The sequence below is a fragment of the Streptopelia decaocto genome, assembly GCF_964273445.1.
Source record: "Streptopelia decaocto genome assembly, chromosome: 4".
NCBI classification, from domain to species: Eukaryota; Metazoa; Chordata; class Aves; order Columbiformes; family Columbidae; genus Streptopelia; species Streptopelia decaocto.
The window spans coordinates 25,307,162-25,329,478 of NC_138658.1; the positions used below are offsets into that span (position 1 = coordinate 25,307,162).

Here is a 22,317-nt window from a genome sequence, read left to right on the forward strand (position 1 = left end):
CCGAGCCACCGTGGCTGCGGCTGCAATCCCCGCCCGTCCGGGGCGGGGCGGGGGCGATGCCGTGCCGCCTCCGCGGCCCTGGCCCAGCCCGATCGCCGCCGCCGGAGCCGGAGCCGGAGCCGCCCGCAGGTAACAGCCGCCCCGCCGCGGGACCCTCCCCCGGCAGCGACCGTTGGGAGCGCGAGACCCCCCGCAGCGCCCCTCACAGCCGTCAGTCGCGCCGTCACCGCCCTGTCGCAACACCCCCCTCCGCGCATTGTCACTCCCCCTTGCCCTGTCGCAGCCCTACCCCGGGCCTTGGGGCGTTCGGGCAGCCCCGCGGGAGGGCGATCCCCGCCGCGGCGTGCCCGGGGGCTGCGCTGCCCTCCGCGGCGAGCGGCAGCGGGGACTGGCCCGGCGGGGCACCGCAGGTGCTGCAGCGCTCGGGGGGAGCTGAAATCCCGGTGCTGGCCGTCCCGGAGCTGGCTGATTGACGGCAGGTTGACACAAGGTAGATAGATAAGACAACTAGAGCCGCTTGACTTAGGGCCTGAAGGACCCAGCTATGGGAGAGAGATCTAGATCATTATTTAAGAGTCCGTCTTGCCTGTGAGCCCCTCCGTGGCATCCTTTCAGGGGTGAGGGATGTGATGATGGTAATGATGATAGAGCTCAGCAGGACCATCTGCCAGCATGCTGCCAGCCCTCTTTGCACAGGAGGCTGTGGAAAAGGCTCACCCGTGCTGAGGCTCTGGGGTGGAACAGGTCCTGCCTTCCCCAGATCCTGTCGAGATCCCTGACACACGGGCTGTGTCCTGGTAAAGTCCCGGGAGAGGAAGAGGTTTTGAGGAATACCATTCGGCCTGCTGTGGTCCCTCAGGGAAGGAAGGGTGAGATCCTGCATCTGACAGAGACAAGCCCATGCTGGGTGCTACTGTCCCAGGGTGATGATGGGGTCGCTTGGGATCTGTCTTAGCTTTTTCTTACAGCGGCATGCTTGTGACAGACCATTGATTCAGAGTCCTCGGGCTAGAAAAGGTTGGAGAAATTCTGAGCTAACCTTCCCTTCTGTTGTGGTGTTTTGTTTTGTTATGGTTTTTTTTTAAACAAAGCTTCTCAGGAAAGTGATCTTAAGGATTGGCCGCCCAACATTCACACAGTCCTTATGCCATAGCAATGTATACATGTATGGTTAGTGATGAATAGCAACTCAGTATGGAGGAGGGAAGTGTTTGAAAGGTATATCCCAACAGACTGACTGCCTGTTGTGTCTCGCTCAAGTGGATACAACTGCCTGAAAGAAGGGGACTTGATTCTTGGTGACTTTCTGCCTTTGGGCAACAGGATAAAGAATGGGGACTCATATTTGCTTGACAAACATCTGGCTCCTGTTTTCAGTGTTGTACTGTTAAAAGTGCAGTTCTTTTCTTGTACTCTTCTTGGTGCTCAGCTGCCAGCATTTTCTGAGCCTGGTTTGTGGAAGTGCTGTGGTTTCATTTCCCCTTTTAAGATTCTTTGTGCTGCGGTGTTTGCTTTTTGGATGCAGAGCAGGGATGTGCGCTTGTATGAACACCAACGTGTTCAATTGTTTTTTTCTTGGAAGAAATAGCATGTCCCCAGTTTCCTTTCCTCCCCCAGCCATTTCCAGGCAGCCTGAGATTGCAAGATTGTGGTTTGGCACAACAAAAGGCACTTTAAGGTCCCAATCTTGCAGTCCAAGCTGAAATGAGCCCTGATTGCAGGATAAGTGGGAGCAAAGAAGCAGAGAAAGGTCTGTGGGAAACGAGAGAGATGATCCTAAGCAATATATCGGGAGAAATAAACAGGGAGGGGGGTTGGCTGTCAGGTCAGAAAGCTAGTGCTGCAGGCTTGGCTCCTTTGTGCCCCTGATTTCCCCTGTGGCCTCTGGGCAAGCAACTCACTGGCCCCATTGTCTAAAATGGGAATAATGATTATTTTGCTGCCTCAGGGAGACTTGCAAAGGCCTCCAGTTGCCTGGCTTCTCTTGCCTTGGGTCCCCACACGTTGCAGATGCAGTCACCTGAGGTGCAGGGGTGACAGTGGGTTGAGGGGGGTGAAAGGGAAGCACACTGGGAACAGGTGGGAGAGAAGGGTGGAGTGAATGGGGGGAGGGAGGAGAGGAAAAGCAGACAGATGAAGCCTCAAAAGCTGTTAAAGGAATGGTAAAAACAGCTACAGATTACCTTGCATGGGGTTTAATGCACATTTTTAATGCTGCAGTTACCCCTGGATGGTCATGCCCACAAGGGAGAGGTGCCTGCTGGAGTAGCAGGTTCTCTGCAAGAGTGCTGTTGGCTTCATTGAGTGGTATTTGCTTTTGGCAGGTATGCAGACCCTGCTCCTTTGGGGAGGGCTGGCCCCATGTGCAGGACAGCAGAGAAGCTGGCTCTCCACCCTGCCCACCACACAGGAAAACAGCGGCCTCATCCTCCTCAGCACTAAGGAGCTGCTGGGCTGTGCTCCCCTGTGGAACAGGCGGCATGGCTGTTTTAGGACCACTGTTAGGCAAGGGCCGTGGGAGGGGAGAGCAAAGGGCTCCCTGGTGCCATGAGATGTCCAGGCAAGCCTGGGGGACTTGGGCCAGTCTGCTGCAGTGGTGGCTGGAGTGCCAGTGACCTCCTCTGGATTTCCTGAGCTACCTAGGTAGCTGGGGAAGGAACTTCTGACTTCCCTGTCTTCTTTTCTGTTCCCCATGAGGAACCCCTGGGATTAGCAGTGGTGGCATGGTAATCGCGTTTTCCCCAGCCTGAGCCAGAAGAGCCTGTGGCCCATCGGGTTTGGCACTACAGGAGTGGACTTTGCCCGGCCAAGCCCCTGGAGATTGCAACAGCTTTGACAGGGAAAGCCTCCATAAGGTGGTCTTGGCCCAGCTGAATACTCTTAGAAGTCTCCTGTGCTGCAGGAAAGTCTGTCTCTGAAAATATTTCAAAAGACAGCAGAAGTTTTAAGCCCTCTGGACATGATGGAGAGGCTGGTCACAGCAGACTTGGCCCCTCTTTAACAGGTGGAGGCTGTTCCCTGGTCCACTCTGTGTTGTGTTTGCAACAGGTTCACATGAAGTGAGACACGTATGGCACCTTCCTCCTGTAGCTCACCTGAGTACCCTGCAGACAGCAATTTGTGGTTGTAGCAGTCTGGGAGACTGGTAAATAAACTGCTCTGGCCTGCCAGGGCATGCACTCTCTAATCCATAAACTACAGGAGAAGGTGGCAATATAACCAGGAATAACTGCTTTGCAAAGTCTGCTCTGCAAGTGCCAGGCTTAGTCTGTCCTTACCTTCAAAGCTGCCTGTTAAGTCCACACAGCATATGTCTGTCTCTTTGCCAGCTTTCGCCTCCCTGTTGCTTGTTCTTTGCCACTCCCAACACTTACATTGTTTTCCCGATAATGAGACAATCCTTTCCAGCAGGCTTCCTGCCCCCTTCTGTCACAACATGTGTCTTGGCTTTGCTTGCTCCTGCACATTGGAAGTGCTTGAAGGCATTCATGGTTTTGGAACTGAGGAGCAAACAAAACACCTCTGCAGACCTCTATCAATCTGTTAATACACCGTTGAGATCACTGTACCCTGTGGGAGAAGAAACACTTGTTCTGCTCGTTGCTGGTTCAGCCAGTGGTCATTAGCTTGGGGAGGTTAAGGTGGAGGATAGTCACTGGACAGCCTGTCTGCGTGATGTCTCAGACTTTCTGGGCTTTGCCACAACATCAACCAGTATTTGTGTATTGTTTGCAGACCAAAGAGATGGTTTCAGAGGCTCCTTCCTCACAGCATAGCTGAAGCAGAGAAAGCTTTGCTGTCTTCTCTTTTCTAAGGAGATAAATAGCCCTCCTCATTTTTTAGCAGCTCTCCACTTTGGGGTTTCACTATGGGACTGGCGCGTGCAGCTCCTGAGGTTGTAGGGAGCCAAGGGGGCTGGATCTTACAGTGGCAGCTCCCAAGCAGAATGGGGTCCTAGAGCTGTAGAATCATTTTAGTTGGAAGAGACCTTCAAGATCATCGAGTCTGACTGTTAACCTAACACTGTCACTAGACCATGTCCCTAGGAACCTCATGTCCCTAACAACATAAGAACTCTCCTTGAAAGTCCTTGGGGCAAACAAACAAACCATACCTACAGAACACAGTGCTCCTAAGCTTACTGTGGGTCTCACTGTAAGCCCTGGCAGCTCCCAGCTGGTTTCACTGCCTGCTGACCCAGCTCTTTCAAAACCGAACACCTACCATCTGCCTTACTTAGCTCCTGCCTCTGTCTCCTTTGCAAGTTGGAGGCTGAGGACTATGATTGCCCCAGCCAAGCTCCTGGTACAAGTGGGACATGGGGGAGGTCAGTGTGGGATGATGTAGGTGTGTGGGTTGGAGCACAGTACTGTCCAAACCTGCAGAACACCCCTTTAGTCCTAAGGTGGCCAGCTGTATTTATTTTATCTTTTATAGCATCCAGGAGCCTGGTCTTGAAGCAGAACACGCCTGGTTTATACAACGCCAAATGCCAGAAAGGCAGACTCAGCGCAGAAGCGTTTACAGGCAACATCTCTGGCTGTAACACAGCAGCTCAGCACCGCTTCCTCAATGGCCTGTAAGTACTTACATGCGATTGAGGGCGAAGATTGTGCAGCAGCAGGAAGCAGTGTTCCAAGGGCAGTTAAGGATAGCAGGGTGCAGAGGAGTGACGCTGGCCTTGGGACCCAGCAGGGCTGCAGGAGTGTCTCTGGGTTTGACTTACCGAGGCACTCAAGAAAAGCATAATGTATGTATTTACAGAATTGATAACGAATTAATTTTGCACAACCACAGGAGACAGCTCCCCAGAAAATCCTGGAGAGGTCTAAGACTGACAGTATGGACAAGCAGATGCCAGTACAGCCTTTTTCTGCCCCTGTTGTTTTTTTGTTGACTAGCTTTCATTCCTTTGGTGTGCTTTTCCATCTCTGTTAGGTTTATGTTGGCCGGAGTGTTTCATTAGCACGCTGAATGCATTTACAGTGTGTGAAATCAGACAAAAAATATGTACGGATGTTTTCTTGGGTGAAAACATTGCCTCTCAACATCATTGCAGGATTGCTGAAGCATTTCCTGCTTCCACCACGCACAACCTGGAGATGTCTTTACCTTTTCCCATTCCTCTCTTATATAAATAAATGAAAATGGCATTTGGGCACTGCACATCCTTGAGATAGTAGATGGGTACCTGGAGCAACCAAAATGTCATACCCTGCTGATGGAGGGGATGGCATCTTTTCCTGTTACCTGCTATTTTGTTATGTACTTCCAAGTCTCTGGTGTGCTTTCTCTCTTTCATTGTGCAATCAGGCTTGGAACTTTAAAATAAACCTGAAAACACTCTGCTTTGTTATGTTCACATCTATGGCTTGTAGGTGGCAAGTTTTGTAATGTGCTGGTTTGTATCTGCTCAGTTCCAGTGATAGGTATCAAGTGACTGTGGTTATTTTTGCTTTTAAAAGCAACAGAGAGCTATAGCAGGCTCCCCCAAAAGACAAATTGTGTTTGTTCCCCTTTATTGCTGACTGGCAGCAATTCTTTATGACTTGCTAAATGATTTGAAAAACATTCTCCTTTTCCCAGTGCTTCTGGCTCTGTACCTGTTCTCTGAAAAGACTCAATGCCCCAGCTCTGTGAAATGCAGGAGCATTGCTCTGGCTTGTTATGCAGCTTCTGTACGGGCTCTTGCAATGCATCTGCATGCTCTAGTCTTAAAAATAAAGATGTATGACTCTGCTAATGTAGTAATTTTGTCCTTCCTTACATTTGGGTCCTCTGGCAAAAACTTCAGGAAGAGCCTATAACTTTGCAGATGAAATTAAGATACTTAGATTAAATAAACCTTGTTCAAGCAGCAGTATATATTTGTTGAGCTGCCTGTGGTATTTGAAGTGCATACATTAGAGGAATGGGAGCTTAATTGGTTGAGGGGGTGTAGTGTGGCAGTGGTAATAGAACCAGAGAAAACAGCTGATTGAGCAGATTTAGACATAAAAATGGGAATGGAGGGAATGGAGAAAGCCTGCATTGAGGTGAATTCTCAAGACACACCGTCTGGCAGTGCTAATGTGAAACCCTTTGCAGTTCTGCACCCTGATCCATGAGAGCTGGCAGCAGCTGTGCACCTCACTGGGGTTTTTGCAATGCTGGTGTGAGACGAGGAGCCAAGAGGGACTGAAAAAACAGGGGATATGCTTTTGGGAAGGTGGGCTGACTCTGGCTGTGATCAGCTACTTGTTTGTATTAGCCTTGTGAATCCATTGCACCATGAGGGGTTTTTGTCACTGGACGCCTTTCCATGCAAGCCTTAAAATGAAAGACGAATGGATATATGCAGTTATCAACTGCCTCCTGGATGCGGTACGTTTATTTGAGAAAACACAGGCCGGTGCTGATGGCTGTTGTCACTGGCTGGAGTTGCCTGCTCAGATTTGGCATTATTGGTCACAGCAACAATGCAGAACAGAGCTGTGGAGGGGAAGGTTGGCTTTGTGTCATCCCTGTGGAGCTATTAACTGTCAAAGAAATTGTTTCTACATTTCCCATGGAGAATTTAGGCTATTTTTTCTATCTCTCTTGGCATTTTATTTTGGTTCAACAGCCGTGGTGCTGCAGGGGAGGCTATCAGTTGGGTTCCTCAGTCTCTTGTTCCTAGCTGCTGGTGAAGATGCTGGTCATTGCATGCATAAGGGTCTCCCAGCTTGAAAACATAAACATTGGGGCCATCTGTGAAAGGGACAGGTTAACCCAGAAGTGACTGCTGAGAATGATATCTGCTGAACACCAGTGCAAAGCTAGGTAGGTTTGGCACATGCTGGGGTTTCTCCTTTGGAAGTGAGGTTACGTGTAGTTTTGTTCCTGGTACCTGAATAACACAACAGAGAGTAAATGAGGAATGCCCAGAAGCTGAATCCTGGTTTTAAAACATCCTCTGCCCATATAGGGCTCTTTGAACATCTTCAGGCATTTGTAGGATGTACCAATGGACAGCATGAAGAGATGTTGCCATTTGGGGACCTGGGGGAAATGGACCATTCTTTCCTGCTTTTGGTATTTCATCAGAGAGATGCAGGTGGCACACTCCTGCGTGGGCTGGCAGGGGCCAGCAATGCCACTGGTCCAACCATTCCCCTTCTGCTCTCCTTCTGAGGATGTGCCAGATGCTACTTGCTTGTGCTGTCTCGCACCCATGCCTTGGCATGTAGCCCATCAGAGCAGGGTGCTTAGCAGCAGCATCGTTTCCTGGTCAGTTCTTGGTGCCTCCTGTAAGAGGCAGACTTGCACAGAGCTCAGCACCCTGCGAGGCTGGCTGGCCCGAGGCGGGGTGCTTATTTTCCAAAAGGTCCAGTCCTGGCTGCGCTGAGCTCTGGTGGAGACCTGGCCATATGTGAGTGGTTGTTCTGCTCTGTGGGGCTGCTGCCCTTCCTTGGCTGTGAAGAGAGGCATGTTTTGGGGATGTTCTCTGGGTGTTTGTTTTTAACCAGCTGAAATGGAACAGTTCAGTGTTTTTTTGAACAGCGGACCTGGCTTCCCACTGGGACTCTGTGCTCTGTGCTTGTCACTCATTTAATATGCAGTGATTTCAGATGTCATTTTCTGTTAGTGGTCAGTAGAAGGGCGCTCTGCATGGCACACTGAATACAAAACACAGGACTGTTTTCCAAGAGAGTGAATCCAAAGCCATGTTGCACTGACTTTGGTGAGGTTGAGCGCCAGTCCTGCCCTCGCTCCACTGCAGGGCTCAGCACAGAGTAATGGTTATTTGGACAGCATTTTCCTATTTCCCCATCAAGTTCCTATCCCTGTGCTCTCTGCCTGGGGAAAAGCCTCCTATCACCTCCCTCTCTGCACGACAGTGCTGAAATAGCTTACACAGCCTGTGGTTTCATGGCTGGGAGGCATGCTGGAAAGCAGAGGAGCTGTGGCAACCTGTTAATGAAGACAAGTGTTATTGCTAGTGTTTGCTTTTATTGCATAAATTAATCCTTTGTGCTTTTCTGAGGAGGAAGGGTAAGTAATAAGATGTGCCATCTCGTGACCTGAAAGAATTGTGTTACCATGGCTTAGTCCATCCACCACTGTGGGAAAGAGTTGAGTGCTGCGTGCACAGCAATTACCTTGCAGAGAAAACATGGGCTGAGGGTGTTGGTCTCTTCTCCCAAGTAGCAAGTGATAGGATGAGAAGAGATGGCCTCAAGTTGTGCAAGGGGAGGTTCAGATTGAATATTAGGAAAAAGTTTCTTCAGGAAAAGAGTTGCTGGGCTTTGGAACAGGCTGCCCAGGGAAGTGGTTGACTCACCATCCCTGGAGAGGTTTAAAAGAGATGTAGATGAGGTTCTTAGGGATATGCTCTAGTGTCAGAGTGAGGTTAATGGTTGAACTCAAGGATCTTGAGGATCTCTTCCAACCCAAACGATTCTATAATTGTATTCTTTGATTACCTGGCTGCTCCCTTTCAACCAAAATGGGAGCAGAAAACTGCGGGAACAGAGCTGTGAAACCCTTTGTGTCTCCTGTGCACGAGGAGAGGAACAGAGACAACGTGGGTGGGGAAAGCTAGTCTGCTCTCATTGAGAATTTCTTCTGATCCTTTATACCATCCTAAAGATCTGTATACATACTGGAGCTAACTGCTTGTTAAATTGGCATATTTAATACTTACATCGTTTTATGGTCCCTGTCTACAGTTCCCTCTCTTCCCAGGCCAGGGAAGAGACGGTATATGATTGCTTTTCTGTCTTTTAAGGTTTGCGAATCAGCCTCACTCAAGACTAACCATAGAGACAGCACCAGATCATGGTCTTGTAGTTTTATGCAAGCATGGTGTGGCTCAGGGTACTGCAGGGATGTTGTTTTGTACCCCTGACAGGCGATGGGCAGAGAATATAGGACAGCTGACCTGTAGTGAGGGCAAGTGTGAGTCTGGGGAGTCTCACCTTGACTCTTCCAGCATCTCCTGCCTTGGGACAGGGCAGCAGGCGGTGGCTGGGGCCCCAAGCAGTGTACAGCTAGCATTCCCTTTGCAGCCTGGGGCTATATTGTCAGGATGGTGAGCTGGGGACTGGCTGCATGGTGGTGAAAGTGCTTACTGCCTTCTGCAGGTCCTCAGAGGGGAGAGAGCAGGGCAGTAGCCCAGAAAGACCATGGTTCTTATGCTGCAGGTGAGATGTAGGGAGGCCAGGGGAGCTGAAGAGGTGAGGAAGACAATGCGGGTGCTTTCTTCTTTTTAGCAAGGCCTGTTACAATATGACAAGGGGTGATGATTTTAAACTGAAGGAGGGTAGGATTCAGGCTAGACATGAGGAAGAAACTTTTTTATGCTAAGGGTGGTGAAACACTGGCCCAGGTTGCCCAGAGAGGTGGTGGATGCCCCATCCCTGGAGACGGCTCTGAGCAACCTGATCTGGGTGAAGATGTCCCGGCTCATGGCAGAGAGGTTGGACCAGATGAGCTTTGAAGTCCCTTCCAACCTGAACTATTCTATGATTCTCTGGAGCAAAGGAAAGAGTCATTGCTTTAAAGACCTGAGCTGCAGATGCAAGCAGGCTCTAGTGAAGGGCCATCATGTCTGAGCTACCCCAACACCCTGGGGTGCCTCCCTGTCCTATGGGGACCTCGGTGAGCCCAGGAGATGCCTGCCCTGCAGCAGGCTCTGGGAAGGAGGAGGAAGCAGAGCACAGGGACACAGGTGCTGCTGCCCTGGTGAAAGGAGAGCAGGCGCTGGAGCAGGGAGCATTGCCTTGTTTGCTCTCTGTCTGCATTTCTTGGCTGTGTTGGTGCCTGGAGGAATATTCACAGGGGAGGACAGAGCATGAGGAAATATTTGATCCATTGTCAAAGAACTCACAGGGAGGCACAGGAGACTCTGTCCACAGCACAGCAAAATAGTAGCATTTCTGAACTGCTTGTGTTACAAGGAAAGCCCTGACATCTCAGGTGCTCATCCAGCATGATCTTGCCTGAAGGACAAATGCTTCCTCAGGAGGTGCTGTACGCAGCATCCTTAACACCCCACACAGGATTTCACAGCATCTACATGCCAGGAGTGGATCCTGTTTGTAATGCTTTGGTCCTGACAGTGCTCTGGGTACCGGCACTCAAGCTTGGCTCCACTCTGGATGCAGCCAAATGCTATTTTTAGCTGATTGCTGTGGCCAGGATCGAAGCTGGTCGTGTGCTTTGTGGAGATGAGACAGCACGTGCATCCTTCTCCCTTCGTGCTGCATGCTTTGCTATGGCAGTGTGTGTGGAATTGGTAATCATCCCAGCAAGGAGGTGGCCTCGTCTTGTGCCTATGGGAGGCAGCAGGGAATTAGGGCTGTGGGTCTTCTGGTGTGACTTTGAGCAAACTGCTTAAGAAAAATACTTTGAAAACCACACGAGTTCTCTAGGCGTGTCTGAAAAGTCTTCCCCCTTGCCGCAGGCTCTTTGTGCCTTGGTTTTTATGCATGGTGCAGATGAAGCTGCTTGTGTGCAGCAGCTTAAGCCCTTATGCTGATAATGACTATGTGAGAAGTTTGCATCGCCTGCTGCCTGACCATTACGAGCTTGATCTTGGGGTGCTTCAACACCTGCTTTCAGTACCTGTGCCCTCTTTCCTTTGTTTTTACTTTGTTCTTTGTTTCTAGCAGGTATGGATGGGAAGAAATGCAGCGTGTGGATGTTTTTACCTCTCGTGTTTACCCTGTTTACATCGGCTGGATTATGGATAGTGTAAGTTCCCACTTGCTGGTTATTTGGAAGAGTAAATTAGGCTGAGGCAGTTGGTAGTACCACTATGGCGTGGGCTGCCTCTGTAGGGAGAGTCTTTTAGGAATGCTCTGTCCTCGAGTTACTGTGAGGCTCAGAAGGCACATGACGATGGCCAGTCTGTGCCAGTTCAGGGCTTGGAGGATCACATTTTTATCCCTGATTTTCTGTGCTCCCCAGGCGAAGATTCTCACTGTGCCTTCTTCCTGCCACATGTTGCTGGGACCTGCCTGAAAAGAGGCAGGCAAAAATGCAAAAATTCTCCTTCACGGCCTTTTCTTTAAATGACTCAGCAAAGTTTAGGCCCTACTTTGGGGTGCAAACTCAAAATCTGCAGCATTCAGCACCACACTGACAATCTGCCAGTGGATTAACACTGACACCTCACTTTCTCACTGATACTTCTTATCAAAATGCACACAAGACTTTCATTTCCCTGAGCTGGGCTTTCCCCCAAGCATGCAGGCAGATGACTGCAGCATGAATTTGGGAGTGATAAATGTGCAATCAGCAGCTATGCTTGGCCTAGAGAAGCCAGCTGTATTGTAGGATATCGCATTGGCCATGGTCTGTGAATGTTGTTTTTCAGCTTAAGCCATTTGTGTGACCCTTACTGCTGGTTATTCTTGTCCCATCCCCTCTGTTTGCATCCAAACAGCTTTTACGGTGTGGGGGAGCATGGTGAACCAGATGAACCAAATTATTCAGATTAAAAACGAAAACATTCCTCTGTGTGGTTATTTTTAAGGCAGCTCAGTTCAGTGACCCTGTTTGTCCACCTGACCATACAAAACAGATGCAACACAAAAGGAGGTGCGTAGTTGGGCTAGAAAGTGAGGAAAACTGCCTGCTTGAGCAGAGAGAGACACAGGCTGCCTGCAGCAGGTCCTGCCAGTGGACTTTGAGGCTCTTAATGATATTTGGATATTTGATATTTTGAATTGAAACTAGGATGAGGTTTGACACTGTTTTCATTTTTCTTTCTTCTTCTTTTTCCTGGCAGCTATTTTATAGCAGTGGAAGATAACAAAATTCTCCCACTAAATGTACCAAATAGGTAAGAGCTGGTTGTGAGCTTTATTTTAAATCATTTGTTTCTTTAAAATAATAAACCAACAAAACCTAAATGGGAGAGAAGATCTTGAATCTTGGTTCCTATGCATTTATGTCTTGTAGGAAACCTGATTCCAAAAGACCACCTTATATAAGGTAAGAGATTAATTTTCTGCAACTACTGTTCTCAGGATGGTTGTTATTTATGTGTCTTTGCCATCCTAGAGTTACAATGATGTGCTTTATATTTTCCAAGTATTGCAGGTGATGCACCTCCTGCAAGCTGCGTGTTTAGCCAAGTCATGAACATGGCGGCATTTCTAGGTAGGAACCACACAGGCAATGTTTCCTTCTCTCATAATTTATTTTAATAAGTCACTGAAACATAAGTAATGTCCTGTACATATTGTTCTTGGATCTGATGATATGAAATCCTTTAAACTGCTATTACTACTTACTAAACCAGTACTATTTTGTCTTCATTTGTAGAAAGACAGAATGAAGTTAGATGGATTTGAACTTCATTGGTTTCTGGTTTATTCTAATGTTTTTAGTTGTTTCATTTTAGCCTTGAATCTGTGTGACTGTTTTTCATTGCATGGTGGGATTTTGTTACGTGCTGTGAATGTGAGATAAAGGCATGGGAATACTGGCAAATGCAGCAACTTATTATGCAAAATATAATCTCTGCTGAAGTCCCCCCAACCCCTTCCTAAATTCTGTAACTAAATCTGTGGAAGTTTACTGGCATTTTCCAGCAGTGGAAGTAAGAGGGAAACACCGCAAAGAGAAGAAAAATCTGAAAAGTACAAATAAGTGAAAAAATGTGTCTGTGTTTCGTTCTTAAAACTGTTTGTTACCTTCACCTCTATGTTTTTTGAACAAATTATCCCAAACTTAAATGGCAGATAACTCATTATTTTAACCTTGATTTGATCTTCTTTAGTAGTACTGGCATCTATGTTTTCCTATATAGGGTGATTTATTGAGCTCTCAGTTTTACTCTGAGCTATTCTCTGAACCTATGAGTTCCACCCCTACTGCCTGTGAAAGGCATAATGTGGTGGTTTTTTTGGAAACCTGGAAAATCCAGTTGACTTGGGCTTTGAAATTAATCCAGAACTGTACGTGTATGAGTAAGGTACTATAACAGTCTTAATCAGACATAATGAAAATGAGGCTTGGGATGTAAAACACAGTATAATATGTTTAATTATGAACTTTGACATGAACTTCCTTATTTTCAAGTATCACTTCAGGGTGGATTTTAGGCAGTTTAGGCATCCTTACACTTTGTTTCCATATATGGTTTTGTTTCAAATTCAGATCTTGATTTACATGTTGAGCCAGGATCTCGATTAGGGGAAATAATTCTGGCTCCAGTTTGTGCTAAGGCAAGGTCTTGCACACATTTTATTTGTATGCCTGACACCCAGTGCAAGGTGATTGTGATGGTACGATTTAAATTTATCATCCCCAAACCACTTCAAAGGACATGTGAATAGCAGGCTACTGCTTACATTAAAGTGGCTGTTTGTCAGGAGTGAACACACACCTGCCTTTTCAGCTGCTCCCAGGTAAAGCTCCATTTCTACAGATTACTGTTTGAGCAGCCTCTGGGGACCTGCACCAAGCCTTATTGAGCCCATGGGCTTCAGGAAAGGGCAGGAGTTGGCTTGATGCTCACTCACCGTGTGAACTGGGAGGACATGGGGATAGCAGTCGTATGAATGTGACAGCAGCAGCTGGTATGAAGAAGGGCAGGCAAATAAAAGACATGCAGCTTTTTGAAGCTAAGCTGTAGTGGATGCTTTCAGTGCTGCTTTTCCACATAAGAAGAAATATAACCAGGAAATCTTCAGACTTGCAAATGTGTCATGGGAGATGTGATGGTAGGTGGCTGTCTTGGCCACAGTGATCATGAAGTTGTTAAGTTTGAAATTTTTGGTGTAATGAGGGAAAAAGGACAGCAGAGCTGCTACCATGGATTTCAAGAAAGCAAACTTTAAGCTGTTCAGGGAGCTATTTAGCAGAGTACTCTAGGATTTTGCTTTTGAGAGCTTAGGAGTCCACAGGTGCTGGCCAGTCTTTAAGAACCACCTTTTAGAAGCACAGGAGCAGGCAATTCCCATGTCGAAGTCAAGCAAGCGGGGCAGGAGACAAGCTTGGCTGAACAGGGAACTCCTCCTCAAGAGGAAAAATAAATTGTATGGTCTCTGGAAGCAAGGTCAGGCTTCACAGGAAGACTACAGAGCTATGGTTTGTATATACAGGGAGAAGATACAAAAGGCCAAAGCTCAGTTAGAGCTGAAACCGGGCAGTGTTGTGTACTCTGTTTTGAATCCCATCTGAAGGACAACTGATTGCCTGGCTTGCTTTGTCGTTCTGTGCAGCATTCCCTAGGGAGGGCAAGAATATGCAATGTGAATATCTCCTGGTGTTATGTCATATGGTAAATCATGTATCATATATCATATCATAGTGCTTTGGCTAAGTTTGGAAGGGCTGCTCTTCCAGTCTTTGCAGAAAATTAGTGCAATATTTCAGCTTACATTTGTGGCACCAGAAACTTGTTCCTGAGGAGGAGAAGAGGCAGTGGGCATCATGGTAAAACCTGCAGAAATACCTATGTGCTGTTCATGCATTTTCTAACACAGGTGGGGTTTGACATACCTTGAGACAAGCCCAGCTGCCACAGTGTGAATGTCTGGTGTGGATGTGATAGACCATGTGCTGGGAGCACCACAGGCAAATAGGAAGGTGTTCTTCTTTCCCCCCAGAAAATTTGCAACCCATCTCCTAGACAAGAACATAATGAGAAGAGGAAGCATGGGAGCTTGGCATAACTGGATTACAAGAGAGAAGCTTCCTGTGCTTAATCTCATCTACGACTAAGCTGGGGGAGCCATGCAGAAGCACCAAGCTAGCCAGCCTGCAGTGAGCTCTCTCGTCTGGATGGAAAGAGGACAAGGGGTCTGTGAACCCCTGGCAAGGTGGTTACTGCATCATGTTGCAGTAGTTTGAAAATCCCAGAGTACTTTGCTAAATAGCTCCCTGAACAGCTTAAAGTTTGCTTTCTTGAAATCCATGGTAGCAGCTCTGCTGTCCTTTTTCCCTCATTACACCAAAAATTTCAAACTAATGATGCCCTTTGCATTCTGTTTCTTCCTCAGCGCTTGTTGTGGCTGTCCTGCGCTTCATACAGCTGAAGCCCAAGGTGCTAAACCCTTGGCTGAATGTCAGCGGCCTGGTGGCATTGTGCTTGGCCTCTTTTGGGATGACTCTCCTCGGCAACTTTCAGGTACTGCATGCCAGGCTTGGATCACTGTGTCCATGCTGTGGGGTTCATGCTTTTCTAGCAGATCTGCTTGGGCCTTGGAACTACCTGTGGTGTGAGCTCAGGAGATAATGTGTCTGTCCTTGTACCTGCTCTGCCACCTCTGTCTTCTGCTGACGTGGCTCCAGTGGCATGCTGAAATTTTTCACTTACTCCTGGCAGGATTTGTACCTGCATGCTTCCACTTCACCTGCTGAGAGCCAGAGCAGGGAATCTATTAAATCTCTTGGGCCCTGGGGGTTGGCACAGATGGTCCTGGGGAAAAGGATTGATCTGGAAGTTTACATACACATCTGTGCCAACAGATGCACAGCTGCCCGGACAGATTTAGCAGACAGTTCAGTGTCCTTCATTTAAAACATAAGTTGTTTAAATCCTGCTTGTCCTCAGGCTGGATGTGATGGGTTCCTCCAATTCTCTGTTGTATAACGTTCTACAGCATTGTACAAACAAACAGACAAACTGTCAGTGCCACAGCGTTGCTCTCTAGGGCTGGGTGTCCACTGTGATCATGAGTGTGTCTCCTAGTGAAAATCAAGGCGTTAGAGTCAGCAGCACTTGGGTTCCCCCATCCCTTTGCTGGCTCTGATGCTCTCCTTCTCACTGGGGTGCAAGTGATGATCCCCAGGAATGGCAGGAGCTGAGAAATGTCAGTGTAAGCTGGCTTCTCTCCTGGCTTTGCAGGCAGGGCACTGTTTTTCTTGCCAATACAGAAAAGGTACTTGTTTTGTGAAGAGTGAATTTGGGTTGTGGAGCAATTGCAGGAACTTAATGTCCTTCACATGTTTTTTTTTGTTTGTTTTGTTTTGGTTTGGTTTTTTGTTTTTAATGAGGTATGAGCTAATTTGACTCTTTTGGACCTTGTTTTCCTAACTCCACAGCACAAGTTGAAAACTTGGAGTCTTGTTTTTTCATGAGAGCTTCCCAGCTAGGAACCATGAGACTTTTGTAACAGCCTTGTCTAGGTGCGAGAGGAGTATTTCTAGTACAGAGCAGGCACAAGAAAGCAGTTTCAACCTTTCCTTCCTTTTTTTTGTTCCTCAGAGCAAATTATTATTATTTAAAAGTGGATACTTTGAATCATGTCTGCTTATAAATTCTGGGATAATTATCCACTCTTTGTTAGTTACCTGTATCCTTGCTTAGATCCTTTGCCAAACCATGAAAGCATAGGGTAACGAGACCTTAGTCCATGCTTTTCCCTGCCTGACTGCTAAGCTGAATGTAGCATTAAATTGTATTTCTGAAAAATTGCAGATCACATGTGTTAGAGGGACATTATAGCTGTGAGTCCCTTGCAGTGCAGGCTACCTTGGGACAGCCAGCTCAATCCCATTTTTGCCTGTACTATGATTTGGACCTACCCTTGAAAAAAACCCAAGGTAGAGAGGAGAGGGAAGAGACCAGTGGAGGAACAGGAACTAGACTGTTGTCTTGTAGGTTGCAGCTGGTTTGGTGGGAATTTGTTAAATCACAGAACAGGAATCAAGGCTTCAGAGAGGAATTATAGACTTTTGGTTTATTTTCTAGAAAAGCCTCAGAGGCAGAGGGAAAAGAGAAAATGTTTGGCCTAAGTCTTGGCCATGCTGGGCGTTCTGCATGGATTTGCAGCCTCAAGGGCTCCCTTTGCAGATTCTTGCTCATTGAACCTGGCTGTCCTTTTGCCTTGCAGTATTGCACAGTCACGGAGCCCAGTGAGATGCGGCAGCCCAAGGGACAGAGGAACACTTGCACTCCAGAGAGACTGGGTGCCTATTGCCTCAGACCCCAGTGGTTGAGGATGGAGGGGAGAGTGAACAGGGTGTTAAGCTTTTTGATGGGAGAAACTTGGCAAAGCAGGAGCATGTCTCTGTGTTTTGGCTTGTGCTAGCTCAGCAGAGGTGTTGGGGCTCTGGCCACCCCCGCCCCAGGCAACTCTGCTCCATGCACCTGGCTCTGGAGGTTGCACAGTTTGCTTCCATTGCAGGGAGCTGTACAAGACCCCAGCAGTTTGTCCTTGCCTGCCCTGGCCATCATGTTGAGCCAGGAAAGGATTTTTTCTGAGCTTTGCGTTGGTGAGTCTCGTCAGGCAGCTATGGCGGCTATCTCCAAGCAACTCTGTGTTTCACTATGCTTGGCTTTGTGCAGAAGATCTGCTTGACTGTGACAGCTGTCAACTCATCTGGATTGTATTACACTTTACATCTCTGCCAAAAGAAACTATACAGCATCTCTGTCTCACACCCCACTGATTTCCACTCTCCTGTATCTCACCTCAGCAGAAATTCAAGGTAGCTAGCAGATAATTCCTCTTGTGTCTAAACAATCACTGTTTTGTTTGCTCTTAGCTTTCCAATGATGAGGAGATCCACAATGTGGGCACGTCACTGACCTTTGGCTTTGGGACCTTGGCGTGCTGGATCCAGTCTGCCCTCACTCTCAAGATCAACCTGAAGAACGAGGGACGTAAAGTGGGGATTCCACGAGTCGTTCTATCGGCCAGCATCACCCTCTGCGTGGTGCTCTGTATCCTTTTGTCCCGCTCCCTGGGAAGCTTCCTCTGCAGCAGGGAGCGTTGGCTCTTCTTGCATCTGTCCTAGGATCTCAAAGCACTCAGAAGTGTTGCTCAGCTTGTCTTCATGGCAGGATCCTACTATTGGCTCATTATGCTACTTGTGTTTTACCAGGATGCACTACTTCACAGATAGGATGACTTCTGCCATAAATGTTTCTAAAACTTCTTAGGGGTATCCTAAGTGGTTACAATATTGAATAGTATCTGTGTGATTTAATAGCACCACTGTTTACCTGCAGGGTAGCATTTAAGATTATGCAAAATGTTGAGATACAAATTCTCAAGAGAACAAAGGAACAAGGCAAAAAATCAGGTTTCTGTAGATGAGAAGATTTTATGTGTCTATTTGCACCAGCACTTGTGTGCCCTGGGTGTTTGTTTAGGGTGGATCCATTCACTGCATAGTTGCATCAAGGTTAGTGCTGGAATGAACAAAAGGGCAGGAATAGATGTTGAGAAATAAGCTAATCCCCTTGTTCGAGGAACAGCCTGCTCTTGAAACAGTTCCTTAGTCACTTGTCCCTTTATTGGTTTGCTGGGTGCTCCCAGCCCAGCCCTCCCCAGCTGAGTGCTTGGCACCCAGGTCTTTGGGCACTTCATAAAAGGGGGTAGGATGAGGCAGGAATCCCACTCCCCACTGGCCTTGCAAAGGTTTGGGACTGGCTCCCCATCCCATGCAGCTTATGCATAACCCTTGCACAAGCCAGGCACAGAATGTTGTTTGCTGAAGTGAAGCTTTGGTTGCTTTACACTAAGCCCAAGATGAAAAGTCTCCGATTACTTGGTTTGTGCACTTAAAGCATGGGAGTGGCTGCTTGTTTGTTTGTTTGACCTGTGAAAGTGTGTGATCCTGCATTCTTGGAGTGCAGAGGAAATCCTGAGAGGGAGGAGAGCCAGGAGGTTTGTAGGAGGTGTACATTGGGCTGGGGTAGGTCCCCAGCTTAGGAAGGTGTCCTTGGCTTTAGGTAAGCTAAACTGAAGCACTGGAAACTTAGTAGCATTTAAAATTATACAGAATATTGAGATAAAAAGTCTCAGGAGAAAAAAGGAACAAGGGTAGAAGTCAGGTTTCTGAAGATGAGAAGATTTTGATGTCTGGGAACCTGAGGCACAGCAGTGAGACCCTGCTGACAGGCAATACACAGTCCAAGCACACAGATTCGTGAGCCCGGATGTCAGTTTTTGGCTCTGGCAGCGTTCTTTTTGCTTTCAGTATGACGTGCCATACTGTGTAGGCTGATGCTTCCAGACTTCACAGAAAGGGATGATTTTGTAGGTGACCCGAAGAGAATGAAAGATAGCTCAGTGTAGGCTGAAAGGTGTTCCCATAGCCTGTGGTGCAGAGATCTGATCCAGTTCCCACTAGGATTCTTCTGGCAGGTAGGGGCCCGTAGACAGATTCCCAACTTGCTGGCTCTGTCACTGGCTAGTTGGATGTTCAAGCAAGTCATTGACTTCTCTGGGCCTCTGTCTTTCCCTCTGTAGATGTTTATCAGCTTGACCTGGGATCAGGAAGCCCTGGTCTGTATAGGAGAGCTGCTGCCCTCTGTGGCCATTGTTGGACACCTGAAATCCCTTCCACCTCTGGCACCACATTCATGCTGTCCTGATGATGACTGGCTAGGTTGATCATCATCTGTGTGACTTTGATTCCTAAGATTTTACTGTCTTCTCTGTTGGCTTTCTCCCATCCCAGTCGGTGTCTCTGCACCCACTAGTTCTCCTTGACTTTCCTCTTCCAGATTTCATCCTCATGGCACAGGGCATCCACATGCATGCTTCCAGGATCCAGTGGGGCCTGGTGATGTGCTTCCTGTGCTACTTTGGCACCTTTGCGATGGAGTTCAGGCACTACAGATTTGAGATCGTTTGCTCTGAGTACCAGGAAAACTTTCTGACCTTTTCCGAAAGCTTATCGGAAGCCTCTGAGTACCAGACAGATCAAGTGTAGCCTGTCCTCTCATAGGAGGGAGGCGGGGCAGGAGTGGTCTCATGGGTTAAACATGACCTCATTTACACTTTTTTGATGAGTTTGTTTTCATGTGCAATCATGATCATATTGCCAAAGGGCTCTGAGGGCAGCTGTCTCATTAAGAGCCAAAACCAGCTGTCTGCTGCAAGAGGAATGGATACTTCTCAACAGCAGCATGAGAGAGCACAAGCTCTTTGATTTGTGCTACCAGTGACTCTTTCTCAGCAGCTCTTGTTGCACTCCTGCTGCTCAAGACATTCAACAGCTGGTCCTTGCAATGCACCTCTGAGACAGACACTTATAGAATCATAGGATGTTCTGGGTTGGAAGGGACTCACAAGGATCATTGAGTCCAACTCCTCGGCCTCTTCTGCAGAGGAGGAGGTGAAGGAAATGAACCTCTCCAGGCACCAAGAGTCTTCAGAAGTCACTGGTTCTTGAGTCACTAGACTGTGTCTTTTGTTATGCTTCCTTGTGTGGTTTTCTTTGCTGTCAACTGCTGTAACTTGGTAGGGTGAGTAAGAGCAACTCTTTCTTCTGGACTTGGAATCGGGCAGTGGAAGACCCCAACTGACTGGCATTTATGGTGAACAAACAGGCATTTCTTCCAGGCTGGAAAGCAGGCAAAGGTAAAGCCACGTTTGGGAGAAACTGTGCTGTGATCAGAAGTGAGACTTGGCTGGTGCCACAGCTGAGTGAACCATCCCCACCCCAGAGGAGATGGCGCAGGGGTGCTGTGCTGGACTTCGTGTTTCAGACTCAGCGGTGGGGACCAGTGGAAGTGAGGTGCACAGAAGGAGGTCAAGGGAATTAAGACGGGAATGCCTGTGTGCTCTGAAGACGACCCAGAAAAGGCTGCTCTTCGTAAGTAAGTGTGTAGTGCTTCCACCACATACCGTGTGTAATATTTCAAAAGCTTTTTTTTTTTTTCCGCTTTGTTTACTGAAGGGGGAAAAATTGAGTTAAAGGCACTGGGCTTCACTGGAATGAAAACAGAACTGGTGTAAGTGGTGTTGGGCATAGGGTTTAGTTGTGCTCCTTATGCACTTACAAGTCAAACTTCAGACAGGCTGACATTTCTCCAGATCCCTCAGCATGGCCAGTTGTCCTGAGTGGGGTCTGTCACACCAAGACATCAAGGTTTAAGTTGCCACAGGGAGGCAGTTCTGCTCTGGAGGCTGGGTGACATTGGCCTGAGGGATGGAGGTACAGGAAAGAACCGGCAAAATCAGAAGGGCTTCTCCCTCCTTGAAGGAAGGTTTTCATACAGAAGGTCTGTTTTCAAAGAAAAAGCAGGAGCCCAAAGCCCCTGTTTGAAAACCTGTTTTTGGGAAGGCTGCTGTCTTGGCTGGGCGGGAGAGCGATGGGAGTTGCTTCTCATGAGCACGGGTCCTGTTTTCCTCTGCGAGTCAGGCTCAGCTTGCATTTGCATTGTGCGTGAGCTGCAGGAAAATAAGCAGAAACAAAAATGGTGGCAGAAGTCCCTTGAAGGGGAACCCGTACCACACCGTGGCATTTCTGAGAGGTAAAGGGCGTGAGGGCATCCTGTTTTCTGCAAAGGTCAGAGGCCTCTCCTGAAAATAGAAACAATCAAGAAAAACTTCTGTCAAAACTAGTCTATGTAGAAAGCTTTCAGCAAGCCCTTTATCTTCTGTGGGCCAAAATTTGTTCTCAGGCAGCTGTCGTGTAAATCCAGAGCATCTCCAGCCAAGGGAGGCTTGTTGCTGGGCTGCTGAAGGTCTCCTCCTTGTAGCTATGTCATTCATTAGTGGCAACCTTTCTTGAAGGGACATGTGCTGAGGATGGCCCACACAGCAGCGTGAAGGACAGGGGACCCCAGTACCCCATCCCCAGAGCTCCTCCTGGATGAGGACAGGTGCAGTTGGGATCCACTTCCATGGGCACACGCACTCAATGCATGTGGAGCACAAAATAGTGATTTAAGGGTGTTTTACTGTAAATAGTCCACTGTGACTTTTTTTTTCAAAGTCAATGCTTTCATTTTATCATTTCATATTTTGTAATTTTATCAAAGTAAAAAAAAGCTGTGATTTTTTTTTCCCCTGTCCTTTTCTTATATGCAATCCAAACTGAACTTCAGGTTTTTGGTGATAACTCTGTACATTTCTTACAGTATTTCTAACAGCACATTTCAGTATAAGTAAATGACAACCGATATACACCGAAACATGACCACTAAATAAACTGCTTTTATGGAGAAAGTGTGTTTTATTTTTGTCCCCTACCCCATGCATAGCTTTCTGATGGCAAAGACAAAAACAAAGGGAGAGTATTTACAGTGTTGTGACAAAAATTAACATTTACGAAGCCAGGGACTATTCAGCCATGCAGATACACTTACTGTAACAGTGCTAATTAGCAGGCTCTTTTTAGGAGGAAGATTGCACTTGTTGCACAGACTAGCTGCCTCACAGCCTTACCTGCTACCATCAAAGTTTGAGAAGGACGTGATGTAGTCCCCTCCCCAAATGCCTCTGCACAGCAGTCTCCCTCTACAGGGACAGCTGTGGGCGTACATCAGCGCTTAGGAAGGCAACATGTACATTGATGCTGCATTTTGGCCATCTGTGAGGACAAGCTCCAGCACAGCTGCTCAGAAATGAGTAAGTAGCAAGTGACAGCCATGTA

General features: G+C 47.7%; 1 protein-coding gene across 6 annotated transcripts; it reads left to right on the top strand.

Moving 5' to 3' along the window:
- TMEM150C (transmembrane protein 150C) lies at window positions 1-21,890 on the top strand. 6 transcript variants are annotated; one of them, XM_082050843.1, is made up of 9 exons: window positions 1-129; window positions 4,438-4,579; window positions 10,632-10,716; window positions 11,756-11,809; window positions 11,929-11,961; window positions 12,062-12,129; window positions 14,979-15,106; window positions 17,470-17,647; window positions 19,439-21,890. In XM_082050843.1, the coding sequence occupies exons 2-9, from the start codon at window positions 4,573-4,575 to the stop codon at window positions 19,645-19,647; spliced, it is 762 nt and encodes a 253-aa protein (XP_081906969.1). In that variant the 5' UTR covers window positions 1-129; window positions 4,438-4,572; the 3' UTR covers window positions 19,648-21,890. The 6 variants fall into 6 exon arrangements, with proteins under 6 accessions (XP_081906969.1, XP_081906972.1, XP_081906973.1 ...); XM_082050846.1 differs by having other exon boundaries at window positions 10,635-10,716; XM_082050844.1 differs by having other exon boundaries at window positions 103-210.
- Window positions 21,891-22,317: the final 427 nt, after the last annotated feature.